At 61.5% G+C, this 17,926-nt stretch overlaps 1 protein-coding gene across 2 annotated transcripts in view; it reads left to right on the top strand.

Annotated features, from left to right (window-relative positions):
* The first annotated feature begins 546 nt into the window (after positions 1 to 546).
* SNX8 (sorting nexin 8) overlaps positions 547 to 17,926 on the top strand; it is a 53,351-nt gene continuing 35,971 nt past the window's right edge. Inside the window, exon 1 of one of the 2 annotated variants that reach the window (XM_051840646.3) lies at positions 547 to 676. In XM_051840646.3, the coding sequence (XP_051696606.1) occupies positions 583 to 676 (94 nt within the window). In that variant the 5' untranslated portion in view covers positions 547 to 582. Of the gene's footprint in view, positions 677 to 8,387; positions 8,524 to 17,926 lie in introns of those variants that run through there. The other variant, XM_051840647.3, reaches the window with a different exon arrangement.

Genomic DNA, 17,926 nt, shown 5'->3' with positions numbered 1-17,926 from the left:
GTGCGGGAGCGGACGCGGGAGCGAGCCAGGTGGGATCGAATGAATGGGAGAACGGCAGTGCAGGAGCAGGCGGCGGGTGAGCGCCGGGGCTGCGCCCCCCAGCAAACACCCGGGGTCCAGAGGCTCGGAGCGCGGCACCGCCTGCGCCGTGGCCACGTGGCCGGGCAGGCTGGGCAGGGGCGGGGCTCGCCTGGACGTGGGCTTGGCCCGGCCGCGTGAGGCGCGTGGCGGGCCGGCCAGGGGCGGGGCTCGCCTGGACGTGGGCGTGGCCAGGCCGCGTGAGGAGCGTGGCGGGCCAGCCAGGGGCGGGGCTCGCCTGGGTGTGGGCGTGGCCAGGCCGCGTGAGGCTCGTGGCGGGCCGGTCAGGGGCGGAGCTCGCCTGGGTGTGGGCGTGGCCAGGCCGCGTGAGGCTCGTGGCGGGCCGGTCAGGGGCGGGGCAGGGCCCAGGGTGGGCGTGGCTCGGCCTTGCGGAGCCCAGGGAAGGGGCGTGGTTGGGCAGCTGGGTAGGCGTGGCGTGGCGGGGCATGGGCGGGGCGAGGCCGGGCGGGCGCGGGAGGAAGTCACGTGTGCACACGGGCTCACATGACTGGCGGCGCGATGGACCCGCTGCCCGCGGCGCCAGTCGGGGCGGCAGCTGAGGCGGAGGCTGACGAGGAGGCGGATCCCCCGGCGGCAGGTACGGCGCGCGGCGGCTCTGCCCGGGTCCCCCGGCCTTGGCGTGCGGCCCGCACCCCTCTCCCGCGGGGGTCGCCATGCCTGTGGCGTTTCTGGCAGCGCCCGGGCCGCGCGGGCGCCGGGTCAGGGGCCACCTGTGTGGCTGCGCCCGCTGGTGCTCGCGCGCCCCGCGTCCCCGACACCCGGGGCGGGCGGCGTGGACACGGCCACAGCCGCGCGCGTGGTTCCTCCGGCGGCGGCGGCGGGGCGTGCCCGCGTGGCCAGCGCGTGAGGGGGGCGCGGACCGCGTGGGGGCGGCGGGGCCGCGCCGGTGCCGGCGCTCGGGCGACTCGGGGGGCCGCAGGGGAGTGGCGGCGGGACACCCGGGGGAGTGTCCGGCGGGGCGGGCTCGCGGAGCCGCTGCGCGGTGGCCTCTCCGTGCGGCGTGCGGCGGGGCGGGGGTCCGAACGTTGTGTTCCGGAGGTCACATGTGGGAGCCGCTGGCCACCCCTGGCCCCCGGCCGGGCCTCTGGAGCGGTGGGGTGCGTTTGCGGGGTGACCGACAGCGGCCGGGGCTCTGATCTTCGGGGAGCTGCCCCGCCTTTGACCTCACCTGGCGCTCCTGCAGGTGGCTGGGCCGACTTGGGGACGCTGGTGACTTGTGTCCGGCGTGCCCGTGACGTCCGCCGGCGTGGGGGCCCCCGCAGAGGGAGGGTTTGCGGACCCCTGGGACGCGGCCTGTCGCGTCGTGGCCGGCCGGAGACCGAACCCGGGCGGCAGGTGCCTGCGCGGGCCGTGCGCCGGAGAGCGTGCGTGCCGGGCGGGCTGGATTCGGGCAGAGCGCGCCGGCGTCTGCTGGAGTAGCCGGCCTGCTCCCAGGAGCGCGCCGGTTGCCAGCTCCCTGACGTGGGCCAGAGTCCACCGGAAGTGTTCCGGGGGGCCGGGCGGGACCCGGGGTCCCTTTCTTTTTGGTGCCTGTGGGGTTGCCATGAAGGAGGGCGCTCCTGGGGCTTGGGGGTGGGTCTGGGAGTTTGCTGGGGCAGCGAGGCACCGTGAAGTCCCTGCAGGGTCACCCGCTGTCCGGGACGCGCTGTCTGGACCAACATCTGAACGTGGGGCGGGGTTAAGCTCCAGGCTGACCCCGCTTGCAGCCCCCTCCTCCTGCCGCAGGCGCCCGCGGTTAGCAGCTTGGCCTGGGTCTGTTTTCAGTGCGGTGCGCGCCTGTGCGTGCGTGTGGGCCTGCTGGCGCTCTCCCGCCTGCACTTCCACGGGGTCAGTTTTCTATCGCTGCCTAAACAATAGGACGTTATCGCCTTGTGGTTCTGGGGGCCTGTGGGCCAGAACCGAGGTGTCAGCAGGACTGGTTCCTCCTGGCCTTCCCAGGCCCTGACACTTCCTGAGATCCTTGGCCCGCAGCCCCGCGCCGCCCGGGCACTGCTGGGCGGGACCTCTTGCTGCCTTGCTCTGGGTCTCCTCTCGGTTTAAACGCTTCACACGGAAAACGAAAACAAAATAACTGTTGCAGATAATGGCAGGTAGCGCTCTCGCTTTTTATAAGATTTCTTTTTTTAAGATTTATTTATTTATTTGAAAGTCAGAGTTACGGGGAGGGACCCTCCATCCGCTGGTTCACTCCCCAATTGGCCATAGCGGCCAGAGCTGTGCCGATCCAAAGCCAGGAGCCAGGAGTTTCTTCCAGGTCTCCCATGCGGGTGCAGTGGCCCAGGCACCTAGGTCATCTTCCACTGCTTTCCCAGGCCACAGCAGAGAGCTGGATGGGAAGTGGAGCAGCTGGGACTCAAACTCGGCACCCACATGGGATGCAGGCACTGCAGGCGGCAGCTTTGCCTCTATGCCACAGCGCCGGCTCTGCACTCTGGCTTTTTAAAAAAGACTTATTCAGGGCCGGCGCCGCGGCTCAATAGGCTAATCCTCTGCCTAGCGGCGCCGGCACACCGGGTTCTAGTCCCGGTCGGGGCGCCGGATTCTGTCCCGGTTGCCCCTCTTCCAGGCCAGCCCTCTGCTGTGGCCAGGGAGTGCAGTGGAGGATGGCCCAGGTGCTTGGGCCCTGCACCCCATGGGAGACCAGGAAAAGCACCTGGCTCCTGGCTCCTGCCATCGGATCAGCGCGGTGCGCCGGCCGCAGCGCGCCGGCCGCGGCGGCCATTGGAGGGTGAACCAACGGCAAAGGAAGACCTTTCTCTCTGTCTCTCTCTCTCTCACTGTCCACTCTGCCTGTCAAAAAAAAAAAAAAAAAAAAAAAAAAGACTTATTCGGCCGGCGCCGCGGCTCACTAGGCTAATCCTCCGCCTTGCGGCGCCAGCACACGGGGTTCTAGTCCCGGTCAGGGCGCCGGATTCTGTCCCGGTTGCCCCTCTTCCAGGCCAGCTCTCTGCTGTGGCCAGGGAGTGCAGTGGAGGATGGCCCAGACTTGGGCCCTGCACCCCATGGGAGACCAGGATAAGTACCTGGCTCCTGCCATCGGATCAGCAAGGTGCGCCGGCCACAGCGCGCCGGCTACGACGGCCATTGGAGGGTGAACCAACGGCAAAAGGAAGACCTTTCTCTCTGTCTCTCTCTCAGAGAAGGAGGGAGCTCTCACCCTCTGGTTCGCTCCCCACATGGCTGCGACAGCCAGGTCTGGGCCAGGCGGAAGCCAGGATCTTCCATGCAGGTCTCCCCCGTGGGTCAGGGGCCATCCCCTGCTGGCTCCCAGGTGCCTGAGCAGGGAGCAGGGCTCTCACCTGGGCACTCCCATAGGGGGTGTGGGTGTCCCAGGTGGTCGCGCACTCCGGGGCTGGTCCTGCGGCTTCACCGCCGAGTGCCCACCCGGGCTGTCCACAGTCTTTTCATGTGGGGTTGTCTTTTGTCTTACTGCTTAATAGCAGTGTTTTTTCTTTATATGCATTTGCGATTCTAAGCCTTTGTGAATTAAAAATCAAAATTATTGTTTAATATATTTTAGAGGGAGGGGGAGGAAGGGAGAAAGGAGAGGAGAGCAGAGAGACAGAGAGAGATTTCTCAGCCGCTGCTCCACTGTCCAGATGCGCACAACAGCCTGGGCTGGGCCAGGCTGGGGCCAGGAGGATCGGGGACTCAGTCCAGGTCCCACGTGGATGGCAGGGACCCAAGTCCTCCACCTCCTGTGGTGCACAGCAGGAGGCAGCTGGACTCGAGCTGCAGTGTGGGAAGTGGGTGTCCCCAGTGGTGTCTTACCTGTTGGGCCACACGCTGCCCCTCCCCCCACCGACGGCTGTGGAATTTGTGTTGATTGTGGCTATCTGATGGCCTAGGACATCCTTCCCCTGGCTGTGCAGGATACAAACTCATGTTAGTACCTGACCAGCTCAGTGATTGTGACCTCGGAAAAGAATGGCAGGGGCCGGCGCGGCTTCGGTAAAGTCACCGCCTGCAGCGCCAGCATCCTATATGGGCGCCGGCGGCTCCACTTCCCATCCAGCTCTCTGCTGTGGCCTGGGAGAGCAGTGGAGGACGGCCCAGGTCCTTGGGGCCCTGCACCCATGGGGGAGACCTGGAAGAGGCTCCTGGCTCCTGGCTCCGGGTGGGTCCAGCCCTGGCCGTTGTGGCCATTTGGGGAGTGAACCAGCAGATGAAAGATGGACCTCTCTCCCTGCCTCTACCTCTCTGTAACTCTGCCTTCCAAATAAAGTCTATAAAAAAAAGAAAAAAAGGAAAAGAAAAAGAATGGCAGAAATGCTTTGGTTTTTATGAGTGTACAATACACAGAAACACACCCACGCACCCCACTGTGTGTCAGGGCCTGCCCCGTGTCCTGTGCACACACACACACACCCCACCGTGTGTCAAGGCCTGCCCCGTGTCCTGTGAGCACACACGCAGCCCAACTGTGTGTCAGGGCCTGCCCCATGTCCTGTGCGCACACATGCAGCCCCACTGTGTGTCAGGCCCTGCCCCGTGTCCTGTGAGCACACACACCCCCCACTGTGTGTCAGGCCCTGCCCCGTGTCCTGTGCGCACACACGCAGCCCCACTGTGTGTCAGGCCCTGCCCCGTGTCCTGTGTGCACACACACACCCCACTGTGTGTCAGGGCCTGCCCCGTGTCCTGTGTGCACACACACACCCCACTGTGTGTCAGGCCCTGCCCCGTGTCCTGTGCGCACACACACACCCCACTGTGTGTCAGGGCCTGCCCCGTGTCCTGTGCGCACACATGCAGCCCCACTGTGTGTCAGGGCCTGCCCCGTGTCCTGTGTGCACACACACACCCCACTGTGTGTCAGGGCCTGCCTTGTGTCCTGTGTGCACACACACCCCACTGTGTGTCAGGCACTGCCCTGTGTCCTGTGTGCACACACGCACCCCACTGTGTGTCAGGCCTGCCCCGTGTCCTGTGAGCACACACACACCCCACTGTGTGTCAGGGCCTGCCCCGTGTCCTGTGAGCACACACGCACCCCCCTGTGTGTCAGGCCTGCCCCGTGTCCTGTGAGCACACACACACCCCACTGTGTGTCAGGGCCTGCCCCGTGTCCTGTGAGCACACACGCACCCCCCTGTGTGTCAGGCCCTGCCCCGTGTCCTGTGTGCACACACGCACCCCCCTGTGTGTCAGGCCCTGCCCCGTGTCCTGTGCGCACACACGCACCCCACTGTGTGTCAGGCCTGCCCCGTGTCCTGTGAGCACACACACACCCCACTGTGTGTCAGGGCCTGCCCCGTGTCCTGTGTGCACACACGCAGCCCCACTGTGTGTCAGGCCCTGCCCCGTGTCCTGTGCGCACACACGCACCCCCCTGTGTGTCAGGCCCTGCCCCGTGTCCTGTGTGCACACACGCACCCCCCTGTGTGTCAGGCCTGCCCCGTGTCCTGTGCGCACACACGCACCCCCCTGTGTGTCAGGCACTGCCCCGTGTCCTGTGTGCACACACGCACCCCCCTGTGTGTCAGGCCTGCCCCGTGTCCTGTGCGCACACACGCACCCCCCTGTGTGTCAGGCACTGCCCTGTGTCCTGTGAGCACACACGCACCCCCCTGTGTGTCAGGGCCTGCCCCGTGTCCTGTGTGCACACACGCAGCCCCACTGTGTGTCAGGCCCTGCCCCGTGTCCTGTGCGCACACACGCACCCCCCTGTGTGTCAGGCCCTGCCCCGTGTCCTGTGTGCACACACGCACCCCCCTGTGTGTCAGGCCTGCCCCGTGTCCTGTGCGCACACACGCACCCCCCTGTGTGTCAGGCACTGCCCCGTGTCCTGTGTGCACACACGCACCCCCCTGTGTGTCAGGCCTGCCCCATGTCCTGTGTGCACACACGCACCCCCCTGTGTGTCAGGCCTGCCCCGTGTCCTGTGTGCACACACGCACCCCCCTGTGTGTCAGGCCCTGCCCCGCGCCGTCCTGTGGTCTCTTGCCGAGTCCCTGTGCCTTATTCGGTGTGTCCCAGCCGTCCCCTGGAGCTGCAGCCCCCGTGACCCCGAGCTGCCCACCGCAGGTCTCAGTGCTTTGGCTGCTTTGGCTCCTCCCCTCCTTCCTTCCCAACAGGCTTTGACCTCTCCCCTCCTTCCTTCCCATCTGGCATTGACCTTCTCTCGCTGTACCTTGGTCCAGTGCCACCTTTACCTACAGTTCCAGCCCCGTCTGAATTCATTGAGCTAGCTTAAGATTTGTGCAGGTTGCGTGGTTATTATTTTTTAAAGATTGATTTATTTGTGGGGCTGGTGCTGTGGCGCAGCAGGTTAACGCCCTGGCCTGCAGTGCTGGCATCCCATATGGGCGCCGGTTGGAGACCCAGCTGCTCCACTTCCGATCCAGCTCTTTGCTGAGGCCTGGGAAAGCAGTAGAAGATGTGCAAGACCTCGTGCCCCTGCACCCGTGTGGGGGACCCAGAAGAAGCTCCTGGCTTCCAGTCGGCGCAGCTCCAGCCGGCGCAGCTCCAGCCGTTGTGGCCAGTTGGGGAGTGAACCATCAGATGGAAGACCTCTCCCTCTTTCCCTATCTTTCTCTCCCTCTCCCTCTCTCACTCTGTGTAACTCTGACTTGCAAATAAATAAATAAATCTTTTTTTAAAAAAGGTGGGGATAATCACATTTTAAGAAAGATTTTTTTGTTAGAAAGGCAGAGTTACAGAGAGATGGGAGGGGGAGAGAGAGAGATCGAGATCGAGATTGGTCTTCCGTGCACTGGTTCATTCCCCAAACGACCGCAACGGCAGGGCTGGGCCAGCTTGAAGCCAGGAGGCTGGAATTCCATCCGGGTCTCCTACGTGGGCGCAGGAGCCCGAGGCCATCTGCTGCTGCTTTCCCAGATGCAGTAGCAAGGAGCGGGACGGAAGTGGAGCGGCCCCTTCTGTGGTTAGAATTCCCCCGCAGGGTGCTTGGCGTTGAGAACTGCGCGGGCCTGCCCGCCTTCCGTCCGTCTCACACAGCTGGTTGTGAGCCGAAGGCAGAAACTCACTTCCCTTTCCCCAGATCTGCTGCGTAAGGGGCTCAGAGTTTCATTGTGTGTGTTTTTTTTTTAAGTGAATATCATGTTTTAGTTTTTTATTTATTTATTTATTTATCTTTTTTATTTTTTGACAGGCAGAGTGGACAGTGAGAGAGAGAGAGAGAGACAGAGAGAAAGGTCTTCCTTTTGCCGTTGGTTCACCCTCCAATGGCCGCCACGGCCGGCGCGCTGCAGCCAGCACACCGCGCTGATCCGATGGCAGGAGCCAGTTGCTTCTCCTGGTCTCCCATGGGGTGCAGGGCCCAAGCACTTGGGCCATCCTCCACTGCACTCCCTGGCCACAGCAGAGAGCTGGCCTGGAAGAGGGGCAACCGGGACAGAATCCGGCGCCCCGACCGGGACTAGAACCTGGTGTGCCGGCGCCGCTAGGTGGAGGATTAGCCTAGTGAGCCGCGGCGCTGGCCAATGTTTTAGTTTGAACATGCAGATTGTTTGAAGATTTTGTTTATTAGTTTGTTAGAGCCACAGAGAGGCAGAGAGAGACAGCCAGCCAGCCAGAGGTCTTCATCTGCTGGCTCACTCCCTGGGTGGCTGCAATGGCCAGGCCTGGGCCAGGCTGTAGCCAGGTGCCAGGAGCTCCGCCTGGGTCTCCCACGTGGGTACCTGGGCTGTCTTCCGCTGCTTTCCCAGTCTCAACAGCAGGGAGGTGGATTGGAAGTGGAGCGGCAGAGATGCGAACCAACGCCCCTACAGGATGCCGGTGCTGCAGACAGCGGCGTCACCGGCGGCGCCACGTGCTGGCCCCGATGATGCAGGTACTTTGAAAGTGTGACTTAGTGGGTAGATGTTTGGCACAGCGGTTTAGACAAGCCTGGGACGCCCGCCTCGCATGTTGGAGAGCCTGGGCGCCCCCTGGACGGGGACAGCAGGTGTCGGCCCAGGGCTCGGATCCCGCGTTGAGTTTCGGGTTCCTGGCTTTGGCCTGGTCCAGGCGTGGCTGCTGTGGGCATCTGGGAAGTGAACAGCAGGTGGAAGATCTCTGTCTCCCTGACTTTGAAATGAAAACAAGTGAATAAAGCTTTAAAAAGAAACCCAAGTTTGAGTTTTGGTGCCTAATGGTGCACTCTTCCCTCTCTCTCAATTTGCAAGGTAAAATGTTTTGATTGAAGAAAGAGGAACTAACTGAAATCACTGTTATGCAGAACACATTTTGCCAGCATGTGTGGTTAAGGCGAGAGATGTGTTCCGGTGGGGGAATTCTGCTCATAGTATTTTTCCCTTCCTGAGAAAGCTGTGGCTCAGAAGAGCGTTTTTGCCGTCCTGTTTGCTGGGAGGTGGGGCCGGGCGGGGCGGGGCGATGGAGTCGCTGGACGGGCGCCGGCCTCACGGGGCGTGTGTGTCTGTGAAGAGGAGCCGGGCCCGCACGGACACCTCGGGGGCTGAGGTAGGCGCCCCCGACCCAGGACCTCGTGGCGGGTGGAAGGTCACTAAGACATCCCAAGGCTTCCTTGACTCAGGAGGGGTCCTCTGTGAAGAGTGTTTCGGGGAACATCCAGGGTGGGCTCTGGGAGGGTGGTGGCTGCGGCTGCGGCTGTGGCGGGGCGCACTCCCCAGCTTGCTGGGGCTCCTGGGCCAAGCTGCGGGCAGCGGAAGGATGCGAAGCTGGACTGTGGGGAGGCCTCGCGCGGGTCGGGCGGGTCAGGCGGTGTCTCGGTGCCACGGCCCCAGCTGTGCGGCTCCCCGGGAGCCTGTGAGGCAGCTTGCCGAGGCTTCGGTGGTGCCTGGGCTGGCGCGCTCGGAGGGTTCTGTCACAGCAGTAGCACGACCGCTGGCGCGAGCCTCCCCGAAGCACGCGGTCACACGCAGGTCCTCCAGCGCTGTGCTTGCGCTGCCCATGGGTTTCATCACGGTGGGCAGCGTGTTTTTAGTTAGCTGTTTACCTGAAAGGCCGAGTCCCCTCTCCCGTCTGCTGGTTCTCTCCCCGAACGGCCCCAGCAGCTGGGTCTGGGCCAGGCCACAGCCAGGAGCTGCTCCGAGTTTCCCACGTGAGCGCATCCTCTGCCACGTTTTCCCAGGCCATTAGCAGGGAGCTGGATCGGAAGTGGAGCAGCTGGGGCTCGAACTGGCGCCTGTAGGACATGGCAACGTCGCAGGTGGTGGCTTTACCCGCTGTGCCACAATGATAAGTATTTTATTTTTTTTAAGATTTATTTATTGGGGCTGGTGCTGTGGCACAGCAGGTAAAGCCACCGCCTGCAGTGCCGCCATCCCATATGGGTGCCGGTTCAAGTCCTGACTGCTCTTCTTCCGATAAAGCTCTCTGCTATGTCCTGGGAAGGCAGTGGAAGATGGCCCAAATCCTTGGGCCCCTGCACCCGCGTGGGAGACCCATTGGAAGCTCCTGGCTCCTGGCTTTGGATCAGCACAGCTCCGGCCATTGTGGCCAATTGGGGAGTGAAGCAGCGGATGGAAGACCTCTCTCTCTCTGCTTCTCCTTCTTTGTGTAACTCTGCCTTTCAAATAAAGTAAATAAATAAAATAAATAAACTTATTTATTTATTTATTTGAAAGGCTGAGTTACAGGCAGAGAGAGAGAGAGAGAGAGAGAGAGAGAGAGCTCTTCCATCCGCTGCTTCACCCCCCAGTTGGCTGCAACAGATGCCGGCGTGCGGGCGGCGGCCTTGCCCTATGCCACAGCACTGGCCCCTTGGTCTGGTTTTTTTTTTCACTTGACATTTTTCTGCACTGCTATCTGGATTTCATAATTTTCTATTAATGCCTGTATAATATTACATCACAAATTGTAGCATTAGTGCTTGTAAAGTGCTGATATTGGAGTTTTTTTTTTTTTTTTTTTTTTTTTTTTTTTAGATTTATTCATTTGAGAGAGCTACAGAGGGAGAGAGAGAGAGAGAGATCTTCCATCTACTGGTTCACCCTACAGATGGCCTCAACGGCCGGGACTGGGCCAGGCCAAAGCCAGGAGCCTCCTCGGGTCTCCCACGTGGGAGGCAGGGGCCTAAGCACGTGGGCTGTCATCGCTGCATGGCCCAGGCCATTCGCAGGGAGCTGGACTGGAAATGGAGCAGTGGGGACTCGAACCGTTGGCTGCGCTTATGGGGTGGCAGCACTGAAGGCGGTGTTTAATCTGCTGCACTACCATGCCAGCACCGGTATTGGCAGTTTAGTTAGAGGTGATCTTGCCACGCTTCCTGGAAGGAAGTGATGGAATGAAATCAGTATTAAAAATTGTTGTGGTGTTTGCACTCGGTGTGGGGGTCTGGGTGTGCGTTTGGCCTGGGGGTTAGATGCCTGCGCCCTGCGTCGGGGGCCTGGGTTCAGCGCCTGATTCCAGCTTCCTGCCAGCGAGACCTGGGAGGCAGCGTTGATGGCTCTGCCACACACGCGGGACGCTGGGTGGACGTTTGGGGGGTGAACAGGGGCATGGGAACGCTCTCTGCCTCCCAGCCAGTCGATTGACTGTCTCCCTGACCCCTCCCCGGCCCGTCTCCACCACACTGCTCCCACAGCCTGGAGATGACGGCTGTTACCAGCTGTGTGTGATTGGGAACTCAGTACACACTCAGTGTCTAACTCAGTTGTGAGTTAGATGTCGTTAGGTCTCCCAGGAGAAGGCCTGCTGTGTGAACCCAGGACGGGGCGTCTTCACCCCACAGTGCGGACGCCCAGAGAGGCCAGCCGAGCAAACGCCGCAGCTCCGGTTCTTAGAAAACAACACGTTCTGTTCTGTGATGCCTTTGAGGTTTATTCTACTGTAGATGAAGTGAAAGCAGAGGCCCGAGCACTGAGCACTGAGGCTGGAGTCCCTGTAGAACGGGGTACGGTGTGAGGGCTCCGGGGCCTGGCCGTCCTGGTCCTCGGTCAGTGTGAGGGCTCCGGGGCCTGGCCGTCCTGGTCCTCGGTCAGTGTGAGGGCTCCGGGGCCTGGCCGTCCTGGTCCTCGGTCAGTGTGAGGGCTCCGGGGCCTGGCCGTCCTGGTCCTCGGTCAGTGTGAGGGCTCCGGGGCCTGGCCGTCCTGGTCCTCGGTCAGTGTGAGGGCTCCGGGGCCTGGCCGTCCTGGTCCTCGGTCAGTGTGAGGGCTCCAGGGCCTGGCCGTCCTGATTCTCAATCCAAGTGGTGATTCTGTGTGTTTAACATATGATTTTGTTCTGTTGTCCAGACATAATTTTTAGCACTTTATGTGTATGTGGAATGCATTTCTTTTATTATCATTTACTTACTTAGGAGGGAGCCAGGAGCTGGGAATCCAGCCTCCATCTCACACAGGGGTGTCAGGGGCCCAGTGACCTGCTGTTTCCCGGAGTCTGTGCTCCGGTAGAGGATGCCTGCATGTTGGCACTGCCTTCAAGTCTGCTGCCTGGGGAACCTTGAGCTGGCGGCGGCAGTGGGTGCGAGGGCCTCGTCTTGCAGTAGCCTCAGGGAGAGGTCTGGACTCCCTCTGTGTACCGTCCACGTTCTGGCTGCAGCTCCTGCCCAGGCGTCTGGCTCCCCTGGGCTCTGGCTGAGGCTCTGTTGCGTGCAGGGTCAGCGGCCCCTGGGGAGCACAGCGGGAAGGGGCACCGTGGCCCTGGCCTGTGAGGAGCAGGAGGGGTGTGTGGGAGCCTTGGCCGTGTTACAGTGTCTCCTTGGCAAAGCACGCGTCAGACGCCACTCACCTTCCCTGGAGAACCGCAGTCTCACCTGCCGACTCCCGAGACCTCCCAGGCTTGGGGGGGGGCAGGGGTGGGAGGTGTGGATGTGCTCGGTGCCTCTGGTGGCTGCACTGCTCCCTGGCCTTGGCCTTGGGGGCGGGGCAGCTAGGAAGGGAGAGGCTCGGAGCGCCTTGGGAGATTCTGCCTCAGTGGACGTGCTTGCCCTGGGGTGTCCCTGCAGGCCCCTCTTGGGCTCCGCCCCTGCAGGTGGTGGTGGGAGTGGTGCAGAAGCCCAGCCTGCTCTAGCTCAGGCCGCAGCTGGAAAGCTCACCACAGTCCAGGGAAGTGTGTGGGGAAACCGAGGCACGTACGGGGCCGGGCAGCTCCCCAAGACCATCCACGTGGAAGCGTCAGCGCTGGGGTCGTGGCCTGCCTTCAGGTTTGCTCACGGCTGCTGGACCTAGCCGCTCCTGGACGCAAACCTCTGCTCTGAGCGCCGCTGTGCTGGCGGTGGGGAGGGGGCACGTGGAGTTCCCACAATGCCGCCTGGCCCACCGCGGGACTGCGCCTCCAGCTGGCGGGAGAGGGGCGTGGGCATGCAGCGTGGGTGCTGTGTCGGGGCCGAGTCTGGGGGCTGCTGGGCAACCAGTCCCCCGGGAAGGCCCTGCTCCTCTCCCGTGGGGTTGAAGGTCGCTTCTCCTTGGTGGTCGGCTCTCAGGAAATGGATCGCTCGGTGGCTTTGGCGAAGCTGTGGATGCTCCGTGTGTTGCGGTTCCCCGAGCTGAGGTCTGGGAACGGAGGCGCCGGATCAGAGTCCAGCCTCTTACCGGGAATCCAGTCTGCAACCCCAGAGCACGGTGCATTGTGGGGGAGGAACCGGCGAAGTGCTTCTCTTCCTGTGACGTTCTCCCAGTTCCTCATTCGCACACGCCCCTCCGAGCCCTCAGCTTCTTGCTGGTTGCGTCTGCTCTGCAGCCGGAGGCAGGGGGCTGGCTTCCCTTGCCTCGCCACCAGGCCTCCGTGTGTGTCTGCTGAGAGGGCTTGGTGGCAGCTCACCCGCCTGTGCCGGCGGGACCTGCCGTAGTCTCACGTGCGTTTGCCGTTGAACCTGCCTGGGCGCGGGCCGTGCTGTGGGATGTATGGGCTGTTTTCCCTCTCGTGTCAGGAGATCGAGAAAACCCAGCTGTCTTTGAGCCTGAACCCACGACAGCCAGCGGGAGGGTTAAAACAACATCAGCAAACCAAAAGTGGCCGACTTTAGTTAAAGAGAGACAGGAGAGTTCTTTCTGGAAGTTTGAACTCTTGCTGTGTAAGTTTTTCCAATGTTCTCCCCAAAGTGGCTGAAATAGTACTCTCTTCAGGCCGGGGTAGACGTCACGGGCCTGCGAGGGAGGGGCTGTCGGGGTGAATGGGGCCTTTCAGACTTGAAAGGCTGGGGGTGGCTCACTGGACGAGGGTGTGGCAGGCCCTCCCCCGCCTCCGCGTGAGTGAGAGGTGGCCGTGGGCAGCCGCCCCTGTGGTCTGCTGCTTCGAATCGTCCTTGGGAAGGACCAGGCGCATGCCAGCTGCAGGGTCCTGCGGGGTGCATGTGTGTGTGTGTGAGTGTGAGAGGGGGAAGAGTGTACGAGAGGGGAGAGGGAGTGTGTGTGTGAGTGTGAGAGGGGAGAGGGAGTGTGTGTGCCGGCGTGTGAGTGAGAGTGAGTGAGTGTGAGAGGGAGAGGGAGTGTGTGTGTGTGTGTGTGTGTGCCGGTGTGTGAATGAGAGGGAGTGTGAGTGTGAGAGGGAGAGAGGGAAGAGTGTATGAGAGGGGAGAGGGAGTGTGTGAATGAGAGGGAGAGGGAGTGTGTGTTTGTGTGCCAGCGTGTGAATGAGAGAGGGAGTGTGTGAGTGTGAGAGGGAGAGGGAGTGTGTGTGTGTGTTTGTGTGCCGGCGTGTGAATGAGAGAGGGAGTGTGAAAGTGTGAGAGGGAGAGGGAGTGTGTGTGTGTGTCCCAGCGTGTGAATGAGAGAGGGAGTGTGAGAGGGAGAGGGAGTGTGACTATGAGGGAGAATGGGAGTGTGTGTGCGCTGGCGTGAGAGTGAGTGTGTGTGTGTGTGTGTGTGTGTGCCATTTGTGTGAGAGAGGATGAAAGGGAGTGTGGCTGTGTGAGTGTGAGGGAGAGGGAGTGAGTGTGGGAGGAGGAGTGTGAGAGCATGTGAGTGCATGAGTGTGGTGTGTGTGTGGCTGAGTGTGAATAGGAGCCTTGTGTGAGTTGAGAGCATGAGTGTGTAAGTGTGAAATGCGTGTGAGCTTACGAGAGAAATCACGTGAGCGTGCGTGAGTGTGTTTCAGCTGTGGCTCCCTGGCCTCTGGACGCTGTGTGGTCTGTCAGTGATTATCCGTGAGAACCCGGCAGCCCGTCCTGGGGCGCTGGCCCTGCCCTGGTCAGCAGGTGCTCAGCCTGTGGTTTGCTCTGGGGGTCTGGTAAGCAGGCTGTGCCGGGCACCAGGCAGTGCCCGACGGCCTTGACCTCACCGTGGCTTGTAGGCATTCGCAGACCAGCCGGACCTCGGCCTCTGCTTCTGCTCAGATTTTGGGTGTTGTGTGAGGCAGTGAGGAGGGGAGGTAGCCCAGGTTTTGGTGGCACTGGCAGCCCGGCACATGTTCTGACCCCACACGTCACCTTGCTGGCCGTGACCTTGAGCAGCTCACACTGCCCCCTGGGCCTGCAGCGTGCACACCTGTGGGCTGGGACCACGTGTGACACTTGTGGCCCTGAAGAGAAGCCGTCGGAGCGTCCAGGAAGCGTCCCAACACCACTGCCGTGGGACCAGTGCCGCAGCCGTGGCCCCACGCCGTCTGTGCGCCTGCCTGACACAGGGGTCGAGTGTGTGGGGCCTGCCTTGTGTCTGGGCTTGTGGCGGCTGCTTCCATGTTTGCCAACTTGAAGCGTCGAGGCTCTCGGACCCCACAGAGCTCCCCAGGGCACTGGGCACGGCCACCCCAAGGTCTGTGGCAACTTCACCAGCCAGGTTTTTCCACCTGTGTCTGAAGCAACCAAGGGATTTCTTAGGTAGATAATGCTTTCCCATCTCAAAAAAATGTTTATTTTCATCCACTTGGAAGAGTGGTGGAGAGACTGAAAGAGATCTTCCGTTTGCTCGCTGCTGTCCAAGTGCCCAGGACATAGCCAGGGAGGGTCCAGAGTCCAGAACTCCAGCCAGGTCTCGCGGGTGGCAGGGGCCCAAGTGCTCAGGATGCGTTAGCAGGAAGCTGGGTCGGAAGTGGGGTAGCTGGGCCTGGCGCCGGCCCTCTGACCTGGGGTGCGGGCGTGCCAAGGGGCACCACTGCACCACACAGCCGCTCCTGTTCTCCCTTCTTCCTGTGAGCGGGCCGTGTTCCCGGCACAGCGCTGGGGTAGAAGAAGGCATAGTGTGTTCATAAGAACCGGAGAGAAGAGGAAGTTTGTCGGGTATTTGTTAACATACCACAACTCACCCGTCAAGTCTGCCATTCAAGGGATTTCAGTATATTCCCAAACCTGTGCAGCCGGCCGCACGGACGACCTGGAAATCCTCTTCAGCCCAGAAAGCAGCCTACCTGCCAGCAGGCACTCCTGGCTGACCCCTCCCTCCCCTCACTTGCTGTGTCCAGATGCTTCTGCGTCTGGGATTTCTTTTTCTTTCTTTAAAAGATTTATTTATTTATTTGAAAGGCAGAGTTAGAGGCAGAGAGAGAGAGGGAGGGGGAGAGACAGAGAGAGGGGTCTTCCATCCGCTGGGTCACTCCCCAAATGACTGCAAGGCCAGAGCTGCACCGATCCAAAGCCAGGAGCCAGGAGCTTCTTCCAGGTCTCCCACGCGGGTGCAGGGGCCCAAGCACGTGGGCCATCTTCCACTGCTTTCCCAGGCCACAGCAGGGAGCTGGATCGGAAGTGGAGCAGCCGGGACTAGAACCGGTGCCCACATGGGATGCCGGCACTGCAGGCGGTGACTTTACCTGCTATGCCCCCTCCCTGTAAGATTTATTTATTTGAAAGGCAGTTGCATGAGAGAGAAGAGAGATACCGACCTTTCATCCTCTGGTTCACTCCCCAGATGGCCCCCATGGCCGGGGCTTAGCCAGGCTGAAGCCGGGAGTAGGAACTCCCTCTGGGCCTCCTGTGTTGGTGGTTCAGACCCAGGTACTCCGGCCATCCTCCTTTGCTTTCCCAGGTGCGTTAGCTGGGAGCTGGATCGGAAGTAGAATGGCTGGGATTCAAACTGGTGCCCACGTCTGCCAGCATTACAGGTGGTGGCTTAACCCACTGTGCCACAATGCTGGCCCCAGCGCGGCTGCAGGGTCCACCGGTGTGCGGTGTGTGTCAGTACGCCATTGCTTTCTGTTGCCAGATAGCCTTCCATTGCGTGGTAGCACCTCTCACCCACTCGCCAGTTGGCTGATGGACGTCGGGGCGGCTGCACTCCGGGGCTGTCTGAGCGTTGCTGCATGAACACTGAGTGTTCGGGGTGAGCTGAGCGCGTTCTTGCTCAGGTGTGTGCCCAGGAGTGGTGGTGGCTGCGCGTTTGCCTTTGGAGTGCTTGCTGGACCACTGTCCACAGCGGCAGCAGTGTGTCCCGCTCCCACCCACAGCGTGGGAGGGCCCCCTCCCCAACACGCTCCCGCTGCCTGCCGCCCCTTGTCCTGACTGCGGCGGCGTCTGCTCAGGGTGGCACATCTTCATCCACGCGTCTTACTTGGGGAAATAGCTGCTGAAATCCTTCGTGTATCTGTAACGTTGGATAACTTGTGTTTTATTTTTATTTTTAAAGGTTTATTTTTATTTATTTGAAAGGTAGAGTTATAGAGGCAGAGGAAGAAAGAGACAGAGAGGTCTTCCATCCGCTGCTTCACTTCTCAAACGGCCAAAACGGCTGGAGCTGGGCGAGCCAGAGCCAAGGGGCTTCTTCTGGGTCTCCCACGCGGGTGCAGGGGCCCAAGCACTCGAGCCATCTTCCACCGCTGCCCCAGCCACATTAACAGGGAGCTGGATCGGAAGTGGAGCAGCCGGGACTTGAACCAGAGCCCGTGTGGGATGCCGGCACCGCACGGCGGCGTTGCCCGCTTTGCCACAGCGCCGGCCGTGTAGCTTGTGTTTCATAAAACATTGGGTTGGCGTCTGTCTGTTCTGGTTGTGAGTTCGTGACCCAGGTGTTCTGGCTCCTTCACTTTGCTGTCGGAGTCTTTTCCGGCAGACAAGCGTTCGGTGTTGCCCAGGTCCTGTTCACCTGCTTCCTTGCGGGGCTTTCGGTGGTGTTTCTCAGCCCGCACCGAACCCAAGGTTGTGACGATTACTCAGAACTGTTTTCTGCTGATGGTTTTATGGCTGCGGCTCCGACATTTAGGTCGCGATCCACTTCCTGTTACTGTGTGTGGTGTGAGGAAGGGGTGTGGCTTCAGCCGTCCCTCGCAGAGCCCCCTGTGGGTGTGCATGTGTGTGCCACTGCCCTGTGGGGTGTGCTGGGAGGTCAGAGCGCCCTCGTCTGAGGGAACCCACAGCCCACGCGCCTGGGGAGGGCTCAGAAGAGTCCTGAGCCTGTGGACTCCCACAGCTCGTGTTTCGTCTGTTTGCTCTTGCATTTTATTTCTTTGAAAGGCAGAGTTACACAGAGAGAGGGAGAGACAAATGGAGATCGTCCATCCGCTGTTCCCTGCCCAGATGGCCGAAACAGCTGGGACTGGGCCAGACCGAAGCCAGGAGCCAGGAAGTCCATTCTGGTCTCCTGTGTTGGGGGCAGGAGCCTGACGCTTGGGCCATCCTCCCCTGCTTTCTCCCAGGCTCATGAGTGGGGAGCTGGGTCAGAAGTGGGCAGCTGGGACCGGAACTGCCTCTCATGGGACGTCGCAGGCGGGGCTTGGCCTGCTGCTCCATCCACAGTGCCGGCCCAGCCCTTCAGTGTGCAGGGGCACTTGGATTGAGCCTGGAGGCGGGCTCGGTGTAGACAGTCTCAGCTAATAAGCACGCGCAGACACAGGGGGCCTCTCGAGCTGTTCCTCTTTGCTTCACCAGGAACCACCCTCTTCCTGCGGCTCAGGGGTGCCCTGCAGCAGTGTGTCTGCAGAGTTCTTCCTTGGGTTCCTTCCGGGAGAAGGGGACAGAGCTGAAAAGTGGCAGAGGCTGTGGCGGAGCTGCTGGGGGAGGTGCTGCCACCGTAGGTCGGCCCCTCCGGGTTCACGT

This window comes from Oryctolagus cuniculus, chromosome 19 (assembly GCF_051225735.1).
Source record: "Oryctolagus cuniculus isolate XC-2025 breed Fujian yellow rabbit chromosome 19, ASM5122573v1, whole genome shotgun sequence".
In the NCBI taxonomy this organism is placed as follows: Eukaryota; Metazoa; Chordata; class Mammalia; order Lagomorpha; family Leporidae; genus Oryctolagus; species Oryctolagus cuniculus.
This window is presented reverse-complemented; position numbering and strand designations above follow the sequence as displayed.